This window comes from Eretmochelys imbricata, chromosome 8 (genome assembly GCF_965152235.1).
Source record: "Eretmochelys imbricata isolate rEreImb1 chromosome 8, rEreImb1.hap1, whole genome shotgun sequence".
NCBI lineage: Eukaryota > Metazoa > Chordata > Testudines > Cheloniidae > Eretmochelys > Eretmochelys imbricata.
This window is the reverse complement of record NC_135579.1, coordinates 6524708-6541802: the sequence shown is the minus strand read 5'-3', so window position 1 is coordinate 6541802 and position 17095 is coordinate 6524708. Positions and strand designations below refer to the sequence as shown.

At 53.7% G+C, this 17095-nt stretch overlaps 1 protein-coding gene across 2 annotated transcripts in view; it reads right to left on the bottom strand.

Annotated features, from left to right (window-relative positions):
• ANXA6 (annexin A6) overlaps positions 1-14416 on the bottom strand; it is a 37702-nt gene extending 23286 nt beyond the window's left edge. For both annotated transcript variants that reach the window (XM_077824756.1, XM_077824757.1), the window contains exons 1-6: positions 14315-14416; positions 7943-8001; positions 4040-4130; positions 3137-3231; positions 2646-2759; positions 2187-2277 (exon numbers count right to left, since the gene is read on the bottom strand). In XM_077824756.1, coding sequence (XP_077680882.1) covers positions 2187-2277; positions 2646-2759; positions 3137-3231; positions 4040-4130; positions 7943-7960 — 409 coding nt within the window. In that variant the 5' untranslated portion in view covers positions 7961-8001; positions 14315-14416. The remainder of the gene's footprint in view (positions 1-2186; positions 2278-2645; positions 2760-3136; positions 3232-4039; positions 4131-7942; positions 8002-14314) is intronic.
• Between the last annotated feature and the right edge of the window lie 2679 nt (positions 14417-17095).

Sequence of the window (17095 nt, the reverse complement as noted above, 5' to 3'; positions counted from 1 at the left end):
TGCCCTGCCTCTCACAGCAAGTCCAAAACAAGCCAAACCCATTTCAGAGGCACTGCCCCCTGCCAACAACTCCCTCGCCCCCACAGACCCAACACCGGAGGCCTAGTTTGACTTCTATATTTGGGGGGCTGCTCCAGTCAAGCCAATTGCGCTGGGCATGGGCGGGGGGGAATTCCGTGCCTGCCCACAGGGGCACCATTTCAGGTTTATTGCGGGGAGGGGAAACTTTAACCATGATTCCAGGGGCTACTTATACAACTGAAAACTCTAATTTTTTTTTTTTCAGATAATAACTTAGAAATGATCTGACAGGAGCACTGTATCGAATTCCTATATCAAGAAAGAAAGAAAATTAAATAAATAGTAGACCCACTCAGCTCTAATACTAACATGTTCCGACATCTTGTGGGAAGTCACTTAAGGGATACTGGTTAGGTTGAAAATGGTAATGTCTATTCTTACTCAGCTACTCCTACTAAAGTCAGAAGGGACCATTGTGATCATCTAGTGTGACCTCCTGCATGTTGCAGGCCACAGAACCTCACCCAGCCACTCCTGTGATAAACCCCTAATCTCTGGCTGAGTTACTGACTTCCTCAGATCGTGGTTTAAAGACTTCAAGTTACAGAGAATTCATAGTTTAAACCTGCAAATGACCCTATGCTGCAGAGGAAGCGAAAAACCACCAGGGTCTCTGCCAATCTGACCCAAGGGAAAATTCCTTCCTCACCTCAAATCTGCCAATAAGATAGACCCTGAGCCTGTGGACAAAACCCACCAGGCAGATACCTGGGAAAGAATTCTCTGTAGTAACTCAGAGCCCTCCCCTCGAATGTTCTGTTTCCAGCCGTTGGGGATTTTTGCTACAGGCAGTCACCGCTGGGCCACACACCATTGTAGGCGGTCATGTCATATGATCCCCTCCATAAACTTATCAAGCTTAGTCTTGAAGCCAGTTAGGCTTTTTGCCCCCACTCCTCCCCTTGGGAGGCAGCTCCAGAACTTCGCTCCTCTGATGGACAGAAACCTTTACCAAACTTCAAGCCTAAACTTGTTGATGGTCAGTTTATATCTATTAGTTCTGGGGTCCACATTGGTGCTTAACTTAAATAACTCCTCTCCCTCCCTGGTATTTGTCCCTCTGATGTATTTATAGAGAGCAATCATATCTCCTCTCAGCCTTCTTTTGGTTAGGCTTAAGGGGTTCTCAAACTTCATCACACCACGACCCACTTCTCTCAAATTACTACACGACCCCAGGAGGAGGGACAGAAGCCTGAGCCTCATTGCCTTTGGAGAGGGTGGGGGCAAAGCCAAAGCCCAAGCCCTACTACCACAGGTGTGGGGGGGAAATCCCAAGGGCTTCAGCCCCAGGCAGAGGGCCTGTAACCTGAGCCCTGCTGCCCAGGGCTGAAAAGCCCTTGGGCTTCGGCTTCTGCCCTGCATGGTGGGGCTCAGGCTTCAGCCCTGGCCCCCAACAAGTCTAAGCCAGCAATGGCAACCCCATTAAAATGGGGTCGCAACCCACTTTGGGGTCTGAACCCACAGTTTGAGAACCACTTAAACAATCCAAACTCTTTGAGTCTCCTCTCATAAGGTGGGTTTTCCATTCCTCAGATCATCCTAGTAGCCCTTTTCTGCACCTGTTCCAATTTGAATTCATCTTTCTTAAACATGGGAGACCAGAACTGCACACAGTATTCCAGATGAGGTCTCACCAGTGCCTTGTATAAAGGTACTAACACTTCCCTGTCACACAGGTCTTTCCCCTCCTCTGTCACTTCCAACTGATAAATCCCCAGCTTATAGCAAAAATTCTTGTTGTGAATCCCTAGATGCATGACCTTGCACTTTGTGCTAATTTCTCATGTGGAACTGTAGCAAATGCCTTACTGACACCTGGGTAGATTAGGCACAAGGGCAACAGCAACATTTGGGAAGCGCGAGGCCTTCTCCCACCCATGTGCGAGGTGCCCCCAAGAAACTTGCACAGAGTTTGGAGTGGAGGAGTCTATCTCAGGAGCGGCGGGGGGAGGGGGAAGCCCACAGGAAGAGGCTATTGGGGGATGTTCTAGTTCTGGTGAACCTGTATCCCATCTGACTTTAATCCTCCCCTGCCCACAGGGCAGTGACTGCTGGCCTCCTGGCCCCAGAGAAGCCGGGACGCCCTTGTCCCCCATGCTCACCATCTCTGTAGGCTTCCACCAGGTTGCGTATCTGCTGGTTGGTCCGGGATGCCAGGATCTCAATCAGGCACTTCTCGTCGGTGCCAATGCCCTATAGGCAGGAAACACAACCACCACGTGAGATGCCATGCGCTGATGCCAGGTGGGTATCACCCAAGAAGGGCAACCTCTGGGGGACTGCATTGGGGAGTGGGGATAAGTACACCTGCCCTTAGAGGGTGCACAGTGGTTCTCAAACTTTTGTACTGGTGTCCGCTTTCAGACAGTAAGCCTCTGAGTGTGACCCCCACTTAAATGCTGGAGGTGAAGCGGGGTTTGGGGTGGAGGCTGATAGCTTGCAACCCCCCATGTAATAACTTCACGATCCTCTGAGGGGTTCTGACCCCCAGTTTGAGAACCCCTCCTGTAGCACATACTGTATTCCAGGATGGTCAGAGAGTGCCCTTTCCTGCCCCTTACCTGAAGGGCGTCTTTAATCTCCTTGGCATCAAAGTATGCCAGGGGCCGCATCAGACCCACAATCAGCCTCTCAAATTTCCCTGTCAGCTCCCGCTTCAGGTCTGCGATCAGGTCCTGGCCGCCGGGCACAGAAGGGAGTGCGAGAAGGAGAGAGAGAGAAGAATGCATGAGTGGCAGACTCTCCAGGAGAAAGGACTTATGAAGACAGCCTCCTCAGATGTTTGGGAGGAGGTCACGACCTTCTCAGTAGGGCTGCTGGCAGAGTCCAGGCTGGCCATGGGTATCCAAAGGCTTTTCCCCACCCTACCATTAGCTAGTGAATTTTCCCAATGATTTTACTTTGCTTTGTATGCCCATTGACAGTCTGGCAAGGACAGGGTGAAGCAGGGGGCTGTACACCCTGCATGCTCTGGTTTGGAGGAAGCAGCAAAGGCTCCCTCTCCTGCGGATCACAGAGCAGGGTTTGGCACTGTCCAATTCTCTGGGGTTACCTTTCCATAGAGCGATTTGTAGGCCTGGCTGATCTCGATTCTCTGCTTGTTGTTCCTGGATGTTATCAGGTCCAGTATGGCCTCCTTGTCACTGCCTGCAGGGAGACATGGTCAGTCACCCTCGTCCCACTGCCTAGATTTGGGTCTGCTCTAAGATCCAGCTTTGCCTGGACCAGAAGCAGATTCCAGCTCTGTGCTGGAGTTGGTAGGACAGAGAGCTGCAACCAGGGTGCACCCATCCACAGCTGGCCTACCTGGGAACAGGGCAATGGACTGACTGGCCTCAGGGGCATCACTTGGGGAAAGGGAGGGGTTGGGGGGCATAGCATGCTGCCACAGGGAATGCCCCATTCATTCACTCTCCCCATGGGAATCCTGCACTTGGGCACCAGAGACTGTCCCAGGTCAGATCCAGACTGAAGCGCTGTGCCTTCTGCCTGCCCCCCAGATAAATTGCAGACATGTCCTGCCTTTCCCCCCGAAAAAAGATAAGCTATGGGGCATTTCCCATAGGAAGGGTAGTTTGTGCATCATGAAGCCACTCCGGCGCCCTACAGAAACAGGCAGCAGCAGTGCCCTGAAAACACATGCACTGTGCAAGGGAGGCACAGGGAGGTGATGCAATGTGCACTGCCTGCCAGCGCCAGAGGGGGCAATACTGAAGGGCTAGGAGGTGCTTTCATGGCCTTCTCCCCCTAATGCTCCCCCTTGCCTTCAGAAAAGGGACAACCAGGGCATCCAGTGTCACCCCTCCATTCCGCTCACACCCGGCCGTGCAGCCCCAGCGGCTATTAGCAGGATGCTCGCACAAGGCCTGCTCCAAAGCCACTAACGTCAAGACCCCTGGAGACTCGACGGACATTGGACTGGGCCCATAGCGCGCCGGCAGCAGAATGTACGCACCGAACCCCTTCATAGCGGTGTACAGCGCCTCCGCATCCTGGCTCGCGTTGAAGTTTGGGAACTCCTTCACGGAGCCCCTGTACCTGCCAGCCTAGAGAGAGGAAACGAGAAAACAAATGGGGAAAAGCCAGCTGGAGGCGCCTCTCCACTGCCTGGCCAGAGCTGGCATGAGGGCGGCAACGTGAACGTGTGGGGCAAACCCAACATCTGATCCACCCAGCTGAATTCCACCACTGGGTTTGCCATCCAGCCTCCACAGGGGAACTCTGGGAAAACAGGGCCCAGATCTACCAAGAGCTGGGGGCTTCCCAGACAAGTCACCTCCCTGTGCCCTGATGGGACCTTGTCTTTGTTTCTGCTCCAGCCTGGCCCTTCTCCGGAACGAGGCAACTCAGCTCGGCCAGCAGCCAACGGTGCGGCAATCATCTGTGCTCCGGGCCTCTTCGGGGGTCTCGCTGAGGCAGCTGGGCCTGCTCTAACTACAGGGATCAGGCCCCAGGATCCTCCCTTAACCCTTTGTCTTAACCCTGCTCCAGCGTGCGCGGCTGCTCTGCCATTCTAGCACAACTACCCAAGCCAGGCTACAGGTGGGCTTGGCCATCGATATGGACGGCAGGCCCAGCCAAATTTGTTCTAGTGAACACTCAAAAACAAAATGCTTTGGAGAGATGCAAAGCCTCCTGCCTTATGGCATATGCCAACCTCCAGCCACGGGGGGCTGAGAGGAGGCTCCCTGAAGGGCAGGTTGTCCCATCACTATCTCCTTTGGGGTTTCATGCACCTTCCTCTGAAGCATCTAGTACTGGCTAAGGTCAGCGATGGGATCCTAGACTAGGTGGAGCCCACGGTCCAACCCACCATGGCAATTCCTATGCACCATGTTGCTAGCAAGTCACCATGCACAGTTATAGCAGAGGAATAGAGTCTAAGAATGAAGAAGTCAAGTCAAATTGGAGAAACTAGGATTTCTCTCAAGGTGCCTGGCTAATTTTTAGCCACCGTCCTCGCAGGCCAGTGCTGAATCAGCCACTACAGAGGCAGAATCATCTACAGAAGAGCTTGTGCAAGAACACAGAAGCAGGACAACTGTAGACTGCTGTCCAGTAGGGCCTCAGCTATGACACCCGATTAGCAACACTCAACCACCACAATGGTTCAGTTCAAGGAACAGAAGAGAGACCACAGCAGGGGAGAAGCAAACAGTAGGGTCTGGTGACTCAAGCAGGAGACTGTGAGCCTGTTCTTAGTTACATGTGTGCAGGCATCTCTGCTCTAACCACCATCCTCTCCCAGAGGCAGTGTGCAGAGCCTCTGGCATGGCTAATAAGAGATGCCGATCGATTGCTGTCCCTGCTGCTAGGGACACACTCAGCGTCCACCACTCGGGCAGAGACTTTAATAGTACCCAGCACTGACAGGGCACTTTGTAGTCCCAATGTGCTTTACAAACATTAACTTGTTCACCCTCACAGCCACACCCCTCTGAGCCCAGTGGAGAAACTGAGACACAGAGAGGCTAAGTGCCATGGGCAAGGCTGCACAGCGCATCAGTAGCAGAGCTGGGAACAGCCCGCAGGAGCCCGAAACTGTGCTGTATATATACACACTTAGCAGGAATGGAGGGCCCCTTTGGCACTGAATGGGGGGAGGGGAAGCAGAGGCTGCTCCATGCTAGTAGTGAGCTTTCCTGGGGCAATAACATCCCCCACCCCCTATTTCCTGTCTTGCTGGGCAGCAGCAGAGCGAGATGCTGGGAATGAGGGGAGCCTTCCTTCCTCCCATTTGCTCTGCTGTTTTAATTAGTGCATAGGCTATAAGACTCCCTCCTGCTCCCATCCCCCACTTCTGAGTCACACCAGCCTCTAGACAGCTGGAGCCATTGAGGCTATAAATAGGCAGGCTGCTCCATGCTGGGTGGAAGCCGAATTCCCTACACAGCTTCACTCGCTTCTCCTCACACAGCCTCAGCATCCACCTGGGCCCAGTGATCGCTGGGTGCACATGCTCACCCGCCCAGCACCCTAAGCTCTTGCCACCTCTCTCTCGGGGGTGGGGGTCACTTTCTTTACAGTGTGAATATTTGTCTGTCGCTTTAAGGGATTCCTCCTGTTTTGGGGACAGGACTTCCCCAGTGGATGAGAGGAGAGAACGCCAGCTTCCCCCCCACCCCTCCTTCCTAAGTGTCCTGCGGGGACACCTGGACACTCCCAGGAAGTGAAGTGGTGCTGACCCCTTGCCAGTGTGACAGCCACCATCTTGGCCAGCACCGGGATTGAACTGGGTCCTCTAGATCCAGGAGCACAAGGCCCTGCAGCCTGAGCTAAGGAGCTGGGCTGTCTAGCGAGGGGCTCTAACAGACCCACAACCTGTGTGGATCAGGCACGCAGAGGGAGACATAACACACGCTGACCAGTGGCTACGGGATGCGTTGCAGTGGGAAGAAGCGCAAGCCACAGGTGCCCATGGGGGCCGCGAGGGATCAGGTGGCAGGAGTTGCCCTCCAGCAGTGACAGGCGTGGGTGTGTGCAGACCTCATTGACACCAGAGACAGGGGATTTTCCACCTCTCCGCCCCGCTGGGGCTCGGCAGCGAATGGGTGTTGGCTTATGGAGCTGCCAGATGGCAGAGGGTGAAGGGACTTGCTCTTTTAGCAGAAGGGAGTCGTTCTCCTTCAGGGGAGTTGCTAGATCGGTTTCCTCTAGGTGTGATGAGAGGCCAGGCTGGGACATGGTGGGATCGCTGAAGTGCCCACTAAGGACAGGGCCGAGCAGGCAGAAGGACCCTTCCCTCAATCTGATATAAGTGCAGGGTTTGTAGCAAACAGCCCCCCACCTGTGGCTGTTAAAGGTCACGCCCAGATGGCTGTCCCTGCTCCAGGCTAGGGGAGCTGTGGTGACCCTTCCCTTCGCTCACACTCCTCCCCCAGTCTACACAACAACAAAAGGTTTGGCAACAAGCTCTAGATTAGAACTTCTTGAGCTTCCAGCACCTGACCGACGCTTGGCATCCAGCCACAACCGTCACCCCCAGCATTTTAAAAACAGGGGTTGTACCACTTGCTTGGAAAACCAGGGAAGTGGGCCAGGCTGTGATCTCCATTAGACCAGTGTAAATCAGGAGTCAGTCCTTTGGTTTCTGTGAAGTTGCTCCAGATTTACACTGGGGTAGCTGAGACCAGAATCTGGGCTACAGGCCATGAACTGATCTGATCTATAACCTCCCCAGGCTGAATGAGAAGTTTGTTGTACACGCCACTTCTTTTGTCCCCATAGAGACTCCTGACTCCCCCCCCCCCTTTTTTTTTTTCTATTTCTACTTTCCTTTCTTTCTTTTCCTACTAGTTCTTTTTTTCCTTCTGTGTTCCCCTCTGTCTTTCTTTCCAGCCCCACTCAGATCACAATCATTTGGATCTTACTGTGCGTCTGCTTTGTGTTTATACAGAGTGCTAGCCGAAGGACGAAGACTGTAAACAGTGTCTGTCAGCAAGATCTCAAGCCGCATGGATGAAAAGCAACGCCAGCTGCCAAACTTGTGACTGCTTTCCTGCTTCTCAGCCTTAAAGCTGTGTGAAACAAAGAAACTGCCCCCACCCTGCGCAGAAATGCTGAGTTAACCAGTACTCCTATGGCAAGACGGGTCAGTGAATAGTACCAACGTGCTAGCTTCACTAACATGGCCCCCTGGCAAAATATGGGATGGATTCTTGGTAGCCAATCCTTAAGCCAGAACTGTGGCTGCTTTACATTGCCAGAGAGGCACAAAACAACCGGAGTGAACCAGTGAATCTGTCCCAAGGACAAAATGGTGCACGGGGGATCCCTGAGCCTCTCTATGTCTGCAGAGGAGTCGGCAGGAGGTAACCAGCGCTACGATACGTCCCACGGGCTGGAGCTAGTACAATACCTTGCCGGTGGGCGCCATGGCTTCTGGATCAGAATCAATGGGGGAGGAGGAAGAGGAAGCTGCAGGAAAAAAAGAAAAACGTCAGGCAAAATGTCCTTTCACCCAATAGCTACACTGGCTTTCGTGGCGCTTGTGCACTCAGTCACAGCAATGTAAATCCGGAGTGCTGCCACTGAAGTCAGGGAATCCACTCCAGATTTACACCGGCGTAACTGAGGACAGACGTTTGGCCTGTTATGTCCTTTATTGGCCCCTATCCGAGGCTTGGCCAGGCTCACACACACAATACAGTTGCTGCAGGGCACGAATGCCTCTGTCGGGCAGAGATGCTGCCCAGATTTGCTCTGCCCTTCATCCCCTCTCTTCCCTAGAGCCATTCTGCATGTATTGATAGACCTGGAGGGCGGAAATCCTGCTGCCCTGTGCTGGCTTGTGGAGCATCATTCCAAGAAATCACCAGCATTCACCAGTGAGAGCAGCCCATGCACATCTAGATACACAGTGCCTCTTTTTCTGCGGCCAGTTTTGCTTTGCTCTCGGTCCCTGGCGTTCTGCTCCACGCCAGGCAGCCTGGCACAGACAGACACAGGAAGGGGACAGGAGGGAGGGAAGAAACACAAAGTAAGTTGCCCTTGAGTCAGCAAGGAGCAGAGCGTGGTCCCAAGGGGACCAGTGCCGCATCTGGAGCGCCATTGGCAGCCCCCTCCCCAAAGGAAAGCCTGCTAGAGCAACTGGATTTTCAGCACAGAGCACTGAAGTCTCGTGGGGCTGGGGACCTGGTTACCTAGGAGACCCCTTCTCCCTCCCTGCATCCTGAGCGGTGGAGATGCTCTTGCTGTTGCTTCGTAGGGTTGAGCTCTCCATGGCTGGCAGGAGATGATCCCTCCCCAGAGCCCATGTTTGGGGAGCATCACGCAATGGCCCATGGCTGCTTTGTCCCTGGCTGATCGCGTCAGGGTGTTCTGTCTCTTGTCGGACACTCAGTCTTCATAGCTTTGCTGGTAACAAGTCATTGTCGTGGCCCAGTTCAATTTTTAAGACCTCCTTCTGCTGGCACTAATTTACATAGGCAATGGGCCTAACCCAAAGCCCACTGAAGTCAATGCAAAGTCTCCCACTGAATTCAATGGACTTTGGATCAGGCCCTGTGTGTTTTCATCTTATTGTAATTAAACCTCAGCGTTCCTATGGCAACAGGGGTTACAATAAAACAACCAGACCCCACAGGAGCAGGTCAGGAAGATTCAGCTTTTGCCACGAATACAAAAGCTCCCCTGTTCCTCCTCCAGTCACCTTGTATTCTGCTCTCCCTCTGCTTTCCCTGCTATTCTCGCTTACGCACCTCATTTACTGGAGAACTCCTCTAGGGGAGGAACGAATTGCTCTGGACAGGTACAGAGCAGGCAGCGCTGAACAAGCTTCCCCTCCAGGACTCTGACAACGCACCTCAGGCCGGGCCTACACCACCCCCTGCTATCCCAGCGCTTGGCTTCCCCCAGGAAGCCACCTACCATACCAGCAGACAGGTTTTATTTGGAATCTAAGCCCCGTTCAAGCCCAGGATCATCAGGAGTGGAACCCAAAGGCCAGATCCTGGCATGCTCAGCCATTTTTACGAAGTCCTTGAAATCAACTGGAGTTTGCCTGAGTGAGTGCACTTGGTATGAGGAGCCCGCGGAACGCCAACCGTCTCAGCGGCATTTTCCTCTGGAACAGCGTCACACCATCGTGGCTTGGCATCATCCTGTGGTGAGCTCACCTTGCGGGTCATCCTCCTTTGCACTACGATAGCGTCCAGATGCCCCAGGCAGAGTTCGGGGTCCTATTGCTGCATCCCCATGAGGAGAGGATGCTGCGCTGGCCCCAAGAGATCGCAAGACATTCAGACACATCTTACAAAATCTTGGGGCAGCCCTACCAGGCAGGGGAGCCACCCAGGGAAAGGGCGGGGGGGCTGGTGGAGCAGGGCAGTGGTCCCCGGGTGCATACGCGTCCCAGTGCACCAGTTCCAATGCTGGCCCTGTCAGAACACAAGGGAGTTGGGCTCAGCCGCGCCGGGTTTGGCAAGTGAGTCCCGGGCGACAGTGAATAGGGGGCCTGTGAGAGAGACAGCGGGCTGGAGAGGGCTCTCCAAAGCTCCCAGGCAGAAGTCCTGGCAAGCACAAGCCTGCAGGGGGCAGGAGCTGGAGAGGAGGGGTTAAGGGAGAGCAAGCCCATGGCGGGAAGGCCACTGCAGGGACAGAGTGAAGAGCCCGACACCGAAGGTTGTGACGCACAAGAGGCTGGGCGGACGGCTTGTTTGTTGAACGCTGTTAATAAACCAAACTCCCAGAAGGGGAGGGTTATGATGACTAGGCCTGCAGTGGGATGCTTACCAGGGGGAGAAGGGAAACTGAGGCAGCAGCAGAGGCCAATGGCAGATGGGGAAAGCCCCTGCTACAAGTGACGACCTCACAATCCAGACCCCCCTGCAATGCGGTGTTGTGTTCAGAGACCCAGCAGGGCGGGACGGGGCTGCTCTGCGTTCTGGAGCATGGCTGGTTCGCTCCCTGTTCCCCATTTCATCCCGCAGGCCCTCGAGAGACAGAATCTCGCCTCGGCTTCGATCAGTCCCTTATTTCTCAGGGGAGCTGGGGGCCAGAACCAAGTGCCACATTTCAAGGTCTGCTGCGCACCGTGCAGCTCCCTCTCAGGGGCCCCACACTCTGTCTAGACTAGAAATCAAGCCGGATGCCGGAGACATACAGAGACCCGACCCTAGGAAATACAGTTTGGTTTCCATGGCAGCTCACTGTACTCCTACTTTAAGATAGATTTCACACCAACAGGAACAAGCCCTCACCGCTAAAGTCACTGCCGGTCACCGTGCAATGGACACCCTGTCCCCACAGGGAGGAGATTCACCACAGAGGGAGAGCCATTTTCATTTTCCTCAGGACTAGAGAGAAGCAGAGGATGAGAGAGGGAGAGGAGCAGCTGGATAATGGAGCCTGGAAATGAATGAGTCTATTGAGTGTTATCTGACACCCATCGGGTCTCGGGACAACTGGTATCCCACCCGCCCCCCAACACACACACAATTTCCTGGAGCCAACGCTCCGTGTTTCAGGAAAATTCAATAGTGGCAAAGCCCCAGAGCAGCAATTTGGAAGGGGCTCTCCTGCTGGGAGCACTTTTCAAAAACATACTTTGAATGCATTTTACTTTCCATCCTGTCCACTTCCACAAAGCCTGTGTACGAACAACCAAAGCTAACTGCATTCAAATAGGGAAGCTCTTCTCCTGCACAGCCCCAGAGGAGCCTGTGGGGAGGTCGTCCGGCTGGATTTCGGACACCACAATCATGTCCAGGGGCAGCAGGAAGGGTGGGCTTGCCTCATTGTTCCTCAAGAGGCGAGGAGTCAAAAGTTCTGGGTTCTCTTCTCTACTGATTGCCACCGACTTCCTGGGTGACCCCAGGCAAGTCACTTAACCTCCTCCAAGCCTCAGTTTCCCCCTTGCTAACAAGGGTGATAACAGTATTGTCTCAGGAGTGCTCTCCAAACATGAATTAACTGCTTTGAGATGCTACAGAAGCATCCGGCATCGTCACAGTTTTACTTGTGATTCTGAGAATTACTTATGATTCTTATGCTCTGCATAGCAGCCTCTTCAGCCCCCTTTGCTTTCCTGTTCTCTTTCCAAAAGCACACTCTTGGCTGCAGCGCTGCCCAGAGAGGGTGGGAGAGAAATGTTTGGTGTGGGTGGAGAGCGCACAGCTCAGATCGCCAATGGGAGAGCTCGGCTCGCAGTAAAAGGCCTGGCTGGCTCCTGGCTGACAGCCTACCCCTGCATTGCAGGCAGGCTGCAGGGCAGGGATCCAAGAGCCAGTCGGAGCCACCCCTTGGCCTCCAGGCAGCATGGGCTGCATTGTCTGGCCACAAACTGGCCAAGAGGCACAGAACTCTGCAGTTTTGCTGGCCAGCCCCAGTGGGGTGCTGACGTGTTCTTTCACTGAGGCTCGTCCCCTGCCATATTTTCTCAGGGCCAGCTCCAAAAACTGGGCTTTTATCCACAAATGCTGAAGACAGCAAGCCCGGAGAGTGAAATACCAGGAACGTGCAGGGCTCAGGGCTGAGAGCAGCTGAACTGACAGGCTTTGCAAAGGGTGACCAGCACCTGCCGTGGTGTGACGGTGGGTAGAGCTGTGCTGGAAGGGGGTGTTGTGCAAGGTTACTTGCATAGATGGGGCCCCTCCCCTGGGCCCTGGGTGGGGGAGGGGGCTGCTTGTGAATACTGCAGCAAGGAAGTGAAGAGACTTGTACCCAGTGGAAGCTTCCTGCCTTACTTCCTCTGATACAGATCACCTACCCGGGCCTGGCTCCCACCTGTGCATGCAGCCCCACAGAAACGTGCAGCAGAGACAGCCAAACTCATCTCACTGGTGTCTGATAACTCCCGACAGCACCTGGATCCCCCCTGGGGAAACACCACCTCCCTGGAACGAGCAGCTGCTCAGGGTTGCAGCTGGCCTTCCGCATTATCCCTGTTCTTGAATGGGAGCAGGCCCAGGCCAGCGCCACCATAGCTCCATCCAGCACTGCTTTTTAACATGCTCCTGATCCCCCTGGCCCTAGGGGAGGCTCTTCTCCCATGACAACTGCCTAGGCAAGGTCCAGCTATGAAAAGACAAACGGCAAGAGCCGATCACCACTTGGGACACTCGGTGGAAGACAAAGACAGGCCCATGGGGATTGAATTTTTCAACGCAGCACGTGAGCTGACGAGGGGCAGACGGGACCGCTACTTGGGGGGCTGGCCCCACAGCACAATTCGGGCTGCCGCCTCTCCTGGCAAGCTCAGCTCGTTCCCTGATTGCTGAACACCAGGAAGAGCGACCTAGACCAAGAGAATCAACAGAAAGCCCTGATGGCTGGGGGGGGGGTTGGAATCTGGGAGGTGGTGCTGGAGTGTCCATGTCTGCTGGCTCTTGGGCAGACAAAAGGATTCACCACTCATTATGCTTTAGGAGGGCTTATAGGGATTTTTTCACAGCACCTAGTAAATAATTTACCAGAGCGGAGAGCTCTCTGCTGTTGCATCCAGAGTCTCTGGGGACTCAGCAACCCCTCCCCACATCCTTTAAATCCTTGGTACAGTGGCAGCATAATTGTCCTGAGCTCCCCTTCCCCAAAAGGGCCAGTGAAAGCCATGGTGCACGGGCCAGCCCCTACAGCCCCTGTGTTTTACTGACGGATTCACAGCTCCTCTAAGCAGCAGGGCTTTGGTTTTACAGTGTTCCCAGTCCTGCAGATTCATGCCAGGGTGAAGCATGGACAGAGAGGCAAGAGACCTAGGGGTTATTTTTAAAAGCTTTCAGGCTGGCAGCGGTACTGTGAGCACACACCCTGCCAGCTCTTATCCAGCATCGTACCAGGCTGCAGCCTCAGGAGGGTTTACTTCTGCTTTAGACAGGAGGGGTTTTCCAGAAAGTAACTCCCAGAGCAAAAGTGAAGCCCACGGGCTCCACCCAGCCCCCTGGGAATTGGGGCGTTGGCTCAAGGACCTCCTGCATCAGCCCTTTGGGGCTCTTCTCGTTAAAAGAAGTGCCTTGTACGGTGGCAAATGAAACATTGGGAGGGTTAAAAAAAGATGCACAAGCCACCTCAGAAGGCAGAGACACCGGACGCTACAAATCCAATGCAGTCTGTTTTTTTAAATTCAACCTTAAGTCTTAGTACAAGTGATCCCAGCTCCCCAAGAACTGGCCCAGAGCTCAAGCATCTCCCCGCCGGGTCATGAATCTTTTAAAAACATACATCATAAAATAACTATCGCATGGGACGTTTTATGAAACAGGAGGGCAAAATTCCCTGGGGATCCGCTTTCCCCAAACCAAATTCACAGATTTAACCCATATCCCAAAGAAGTGTGTCACGGGGATTTTTGTCTTTTTCTGCCATCTGCCCAAATACGGGGACAAGCAAAGCTAAGCAAAGCTCATCCTTGTGTCTGGGTTTTGCACACACACCCCGGGGAAGGGGCCCCGGAACACACCCACCAGCTCCCAGCCATTTTTGGTTACAGAAACACCACCCAATTCCCCCAAACTCCCAGCGAATTGGAATGGGGCTTGCTCTCAGTTTGGAGAGTGCCAGGAAGACTTATGGTGATTTTCATTAATAATAAATAATAATTAATTTACTCTAAAGAGAAAATAACCCTGAAACTCACCAGCACGCCAAACAGTTTGCAATGCACACAGGAGGGGCTATTCATTTGCCTTTAGTCCAGTGGCTTGCCAGACCCCCTTGCCCTCAATCAGCCCTGGCACTCTCCAGCTTCCCCTCTCACTAAGGATAGACCCTTTTCCCGGGCCCGGTTCAGACTTACATGTCCTGCCAAGGCCTCTTCCCCTGAGCAGCCTTTCTCAGACCTGCAGTGAGACAGCCCAGGAACTGTGCAGAACAGCGCTCGGTATGGCAGTGTGCAGCCTGCCCTGGTTGCAATGCAGCTGTTTCCTCTCCTCCGGTGGAGCAACGTCACACGCTCCAGAGCCTTCCAATCCGGGCTAGCCCTTGAGTGTCACCCAGGCAGGGGCAGAGGCCACCAGGAGAAGCATTGGTTTGCGCTCAGCGGCCCGCACCCATGGCACTGTAGAAAGAACATGCACCAACAGACTGACATAGGTCACCCTCACCGAGAAAAGGCAACAGGGGTCAGAGAAATAACCCAGCTCCTGCCCCAAGCTGATTTACTGTCTCGCTGCACCAGTGGGAGCAGAGCTCAGCAGCAGCAGCAGCTCATTCTACACACCAGGATGTCCAGGACAAGAGCAAAGAGAGCGATAAGTTGGGTGCCTCTCCAGGCTGCAGAGATAGAACTCCAGCCCCCACGTGTCGGGCCCAGCATGGTGGGAAAGGCTAGCCCCGGTGGTTTTCACAGCAGCCGTATGCCACTGCCCTCAGCCTCGTGATGTGCATTATGTGCCACGTACTGGAGTGAATGCTTATTTCAGTTTTATGGCATGAGTCTTATACCCTCTTAATACACGAGCATTTAACACAATTAAGTCCTTAAAATATAGATCAAACTGTCTGTGCCACCCCTGAGCTACGTCCACCAATGACCGTAATGCAATGATCCCCTCTGCCCCATCAGCTCATTCCTGACCCTCGTTCAGGGGAAATCGCAGGCTGCTGGAAAATTAACTAAGGAAGCCGGACTCTGACCCACTATGGAGGGAAGCAAGTTTTGGGGCTTCAGGGAGAATGCCCTGCCCCTTTTGAACTATGGGGGCTCCCATCTCAAGCACCTCTGATGGTGACTCGCGGTGTCAGCATCACGCCACCTGGGAGTGAATGAGAGGAAAGAGCAGGACAGTGGAGGGCCAGAGGGATGCATCCTCCGTATAAGTGAGGAGAGATCTAGCAAGAGCCAGACCATATATGGTGCCTTTCCCTTGTGCTCTCTGAAAAGATAAAAAGCCCAATTTCTTCTCCTCTGAGAGAGAAGCAGCCTCTCGGGTCAGACACCAAGGAGGGTTTTCAGCCATTTGCAAGCACCAACAATTGGGCTTGATCATGGAAATACTAAGAGTCTTAACTTGAAGGTGGCCATAGCATACCGCCTGCCTGCAGGGTGACATGCCAGGCCTGGGTTACAACAGGTCTGGGGTGGGCAACTGGAACTCTAGGGCCTCCAGTTTTCAGTGTGTTGCACCTTGGCAGTTCTAAGCCCTCTGCCTGTGTGCTGTTTGCAGCAGCCATTTCCAGCTCCAGGCTGCTGCAGCCACAGCGGGAGGAAATGTAGAAAGAAACAGCCTTATTGGGGATCCAGGAAGTGGCAGGCAGTTTCCTTGCTCAGAAATCCCCCTGTCTGCTGCTCCAGCATGCCCAAGAAGCTCCAGGTGTCTCTGCTTTCTGGCTCATGCTCATAGGTTGTTCTGCCTCCAACCAAATAGCCTACAAAGGATGCAAACCAACAGTCTACCCTAGCCCCTGCACTTGCCCCTGGGAAAACCCCTGTTAATCTACCTGGATTAGCTCTACTCAGGCCTAGCCATGCACTTTAGTGCCTCGGGCCCCAGCCGCCATCAGCTGTACCTGTTTTACTACCCACCCCTGGACTTTAATAAGGTCTGTGATTGGTCAAAGGCTCACCTGATGGCAGCCATTAGCACCTTTCAGCAGCACCTCAGGAGGGGGATAGTGGCTCCCAGAGCAGGGATTTTAACCCAACAATCCCATCAGCATTGCCCTGTTGGGAGCTGAGGTCCATGCTCTAGTGGGGGCTCTGTTCCTGGCTGGCGGGACTTGCTCCAACATCAGGGGGCTCTTGGGTCCTACCAGAGAGAGACTCAAATGACGCGGTGAGCGCCCAGCCCGCAGCAGCTGTGTCGTGGGCTGTTGCCAGAGCTAACGCAAACAGCTAAGAGAGGGTCCCAGGCACCAGCCTGGCCATGCTCCAGAGAAGGGCAGGAAAAGATTCCTACTGAAATCGCTAGGGGCCTGATTCTCATTGACACGAAGGGCCTTCTACACCCCTCGAGTGGGGTAAAGAGGCCTGCCTGCTTTGAGGCTTCTCCATTGCCTTAGTGTCAATGAGAATCAAGCCCTATATTTCTTTCCAAGAAGTGTGTTCTGGGCCTGCTGCTCTTTATTGCACAGATAGCCCCTAGAGCGAGTCCATTTCTGAAGTGTTTTTAAAAGGGTCAACGACCAGCCCCTGGCTGTTTCTTTGGCACTTCCAGTCTATTTGCTGGTGTTTTCTCCTAGATGTAGGAAGCACAAGGGAGGAAACAGACGACAGTGCACACAATCCCTGCCTTGCACGTGCAGAGGGAGGTGCACGAGTTCATGCACAATTCTTTTGCCTGCAGACCTGTGCCCCCATTAAAGAAAATATTTGCTCCATCATGATCATGAATGGCCAGGAAATTGGTTCAGTCTCTTGTGAAATAGTGTGAACAAACTGATCGTAAATAGAGGGCTGGGGGCCATTTCTATATTTGAAACTGAAATACATCACAGTTACAATAAACTCCAGGCCCACCTGTGCCACAACAACTGTTTTTCTGCCTATAAAAGCCAGGGCTGGTGTTAGGGGGTAGCAAGCAGGGCAGTTGCTTGGGGGGCCTCATGCCACCGGGGGCACTGCAAAGCAGCTCAGGCT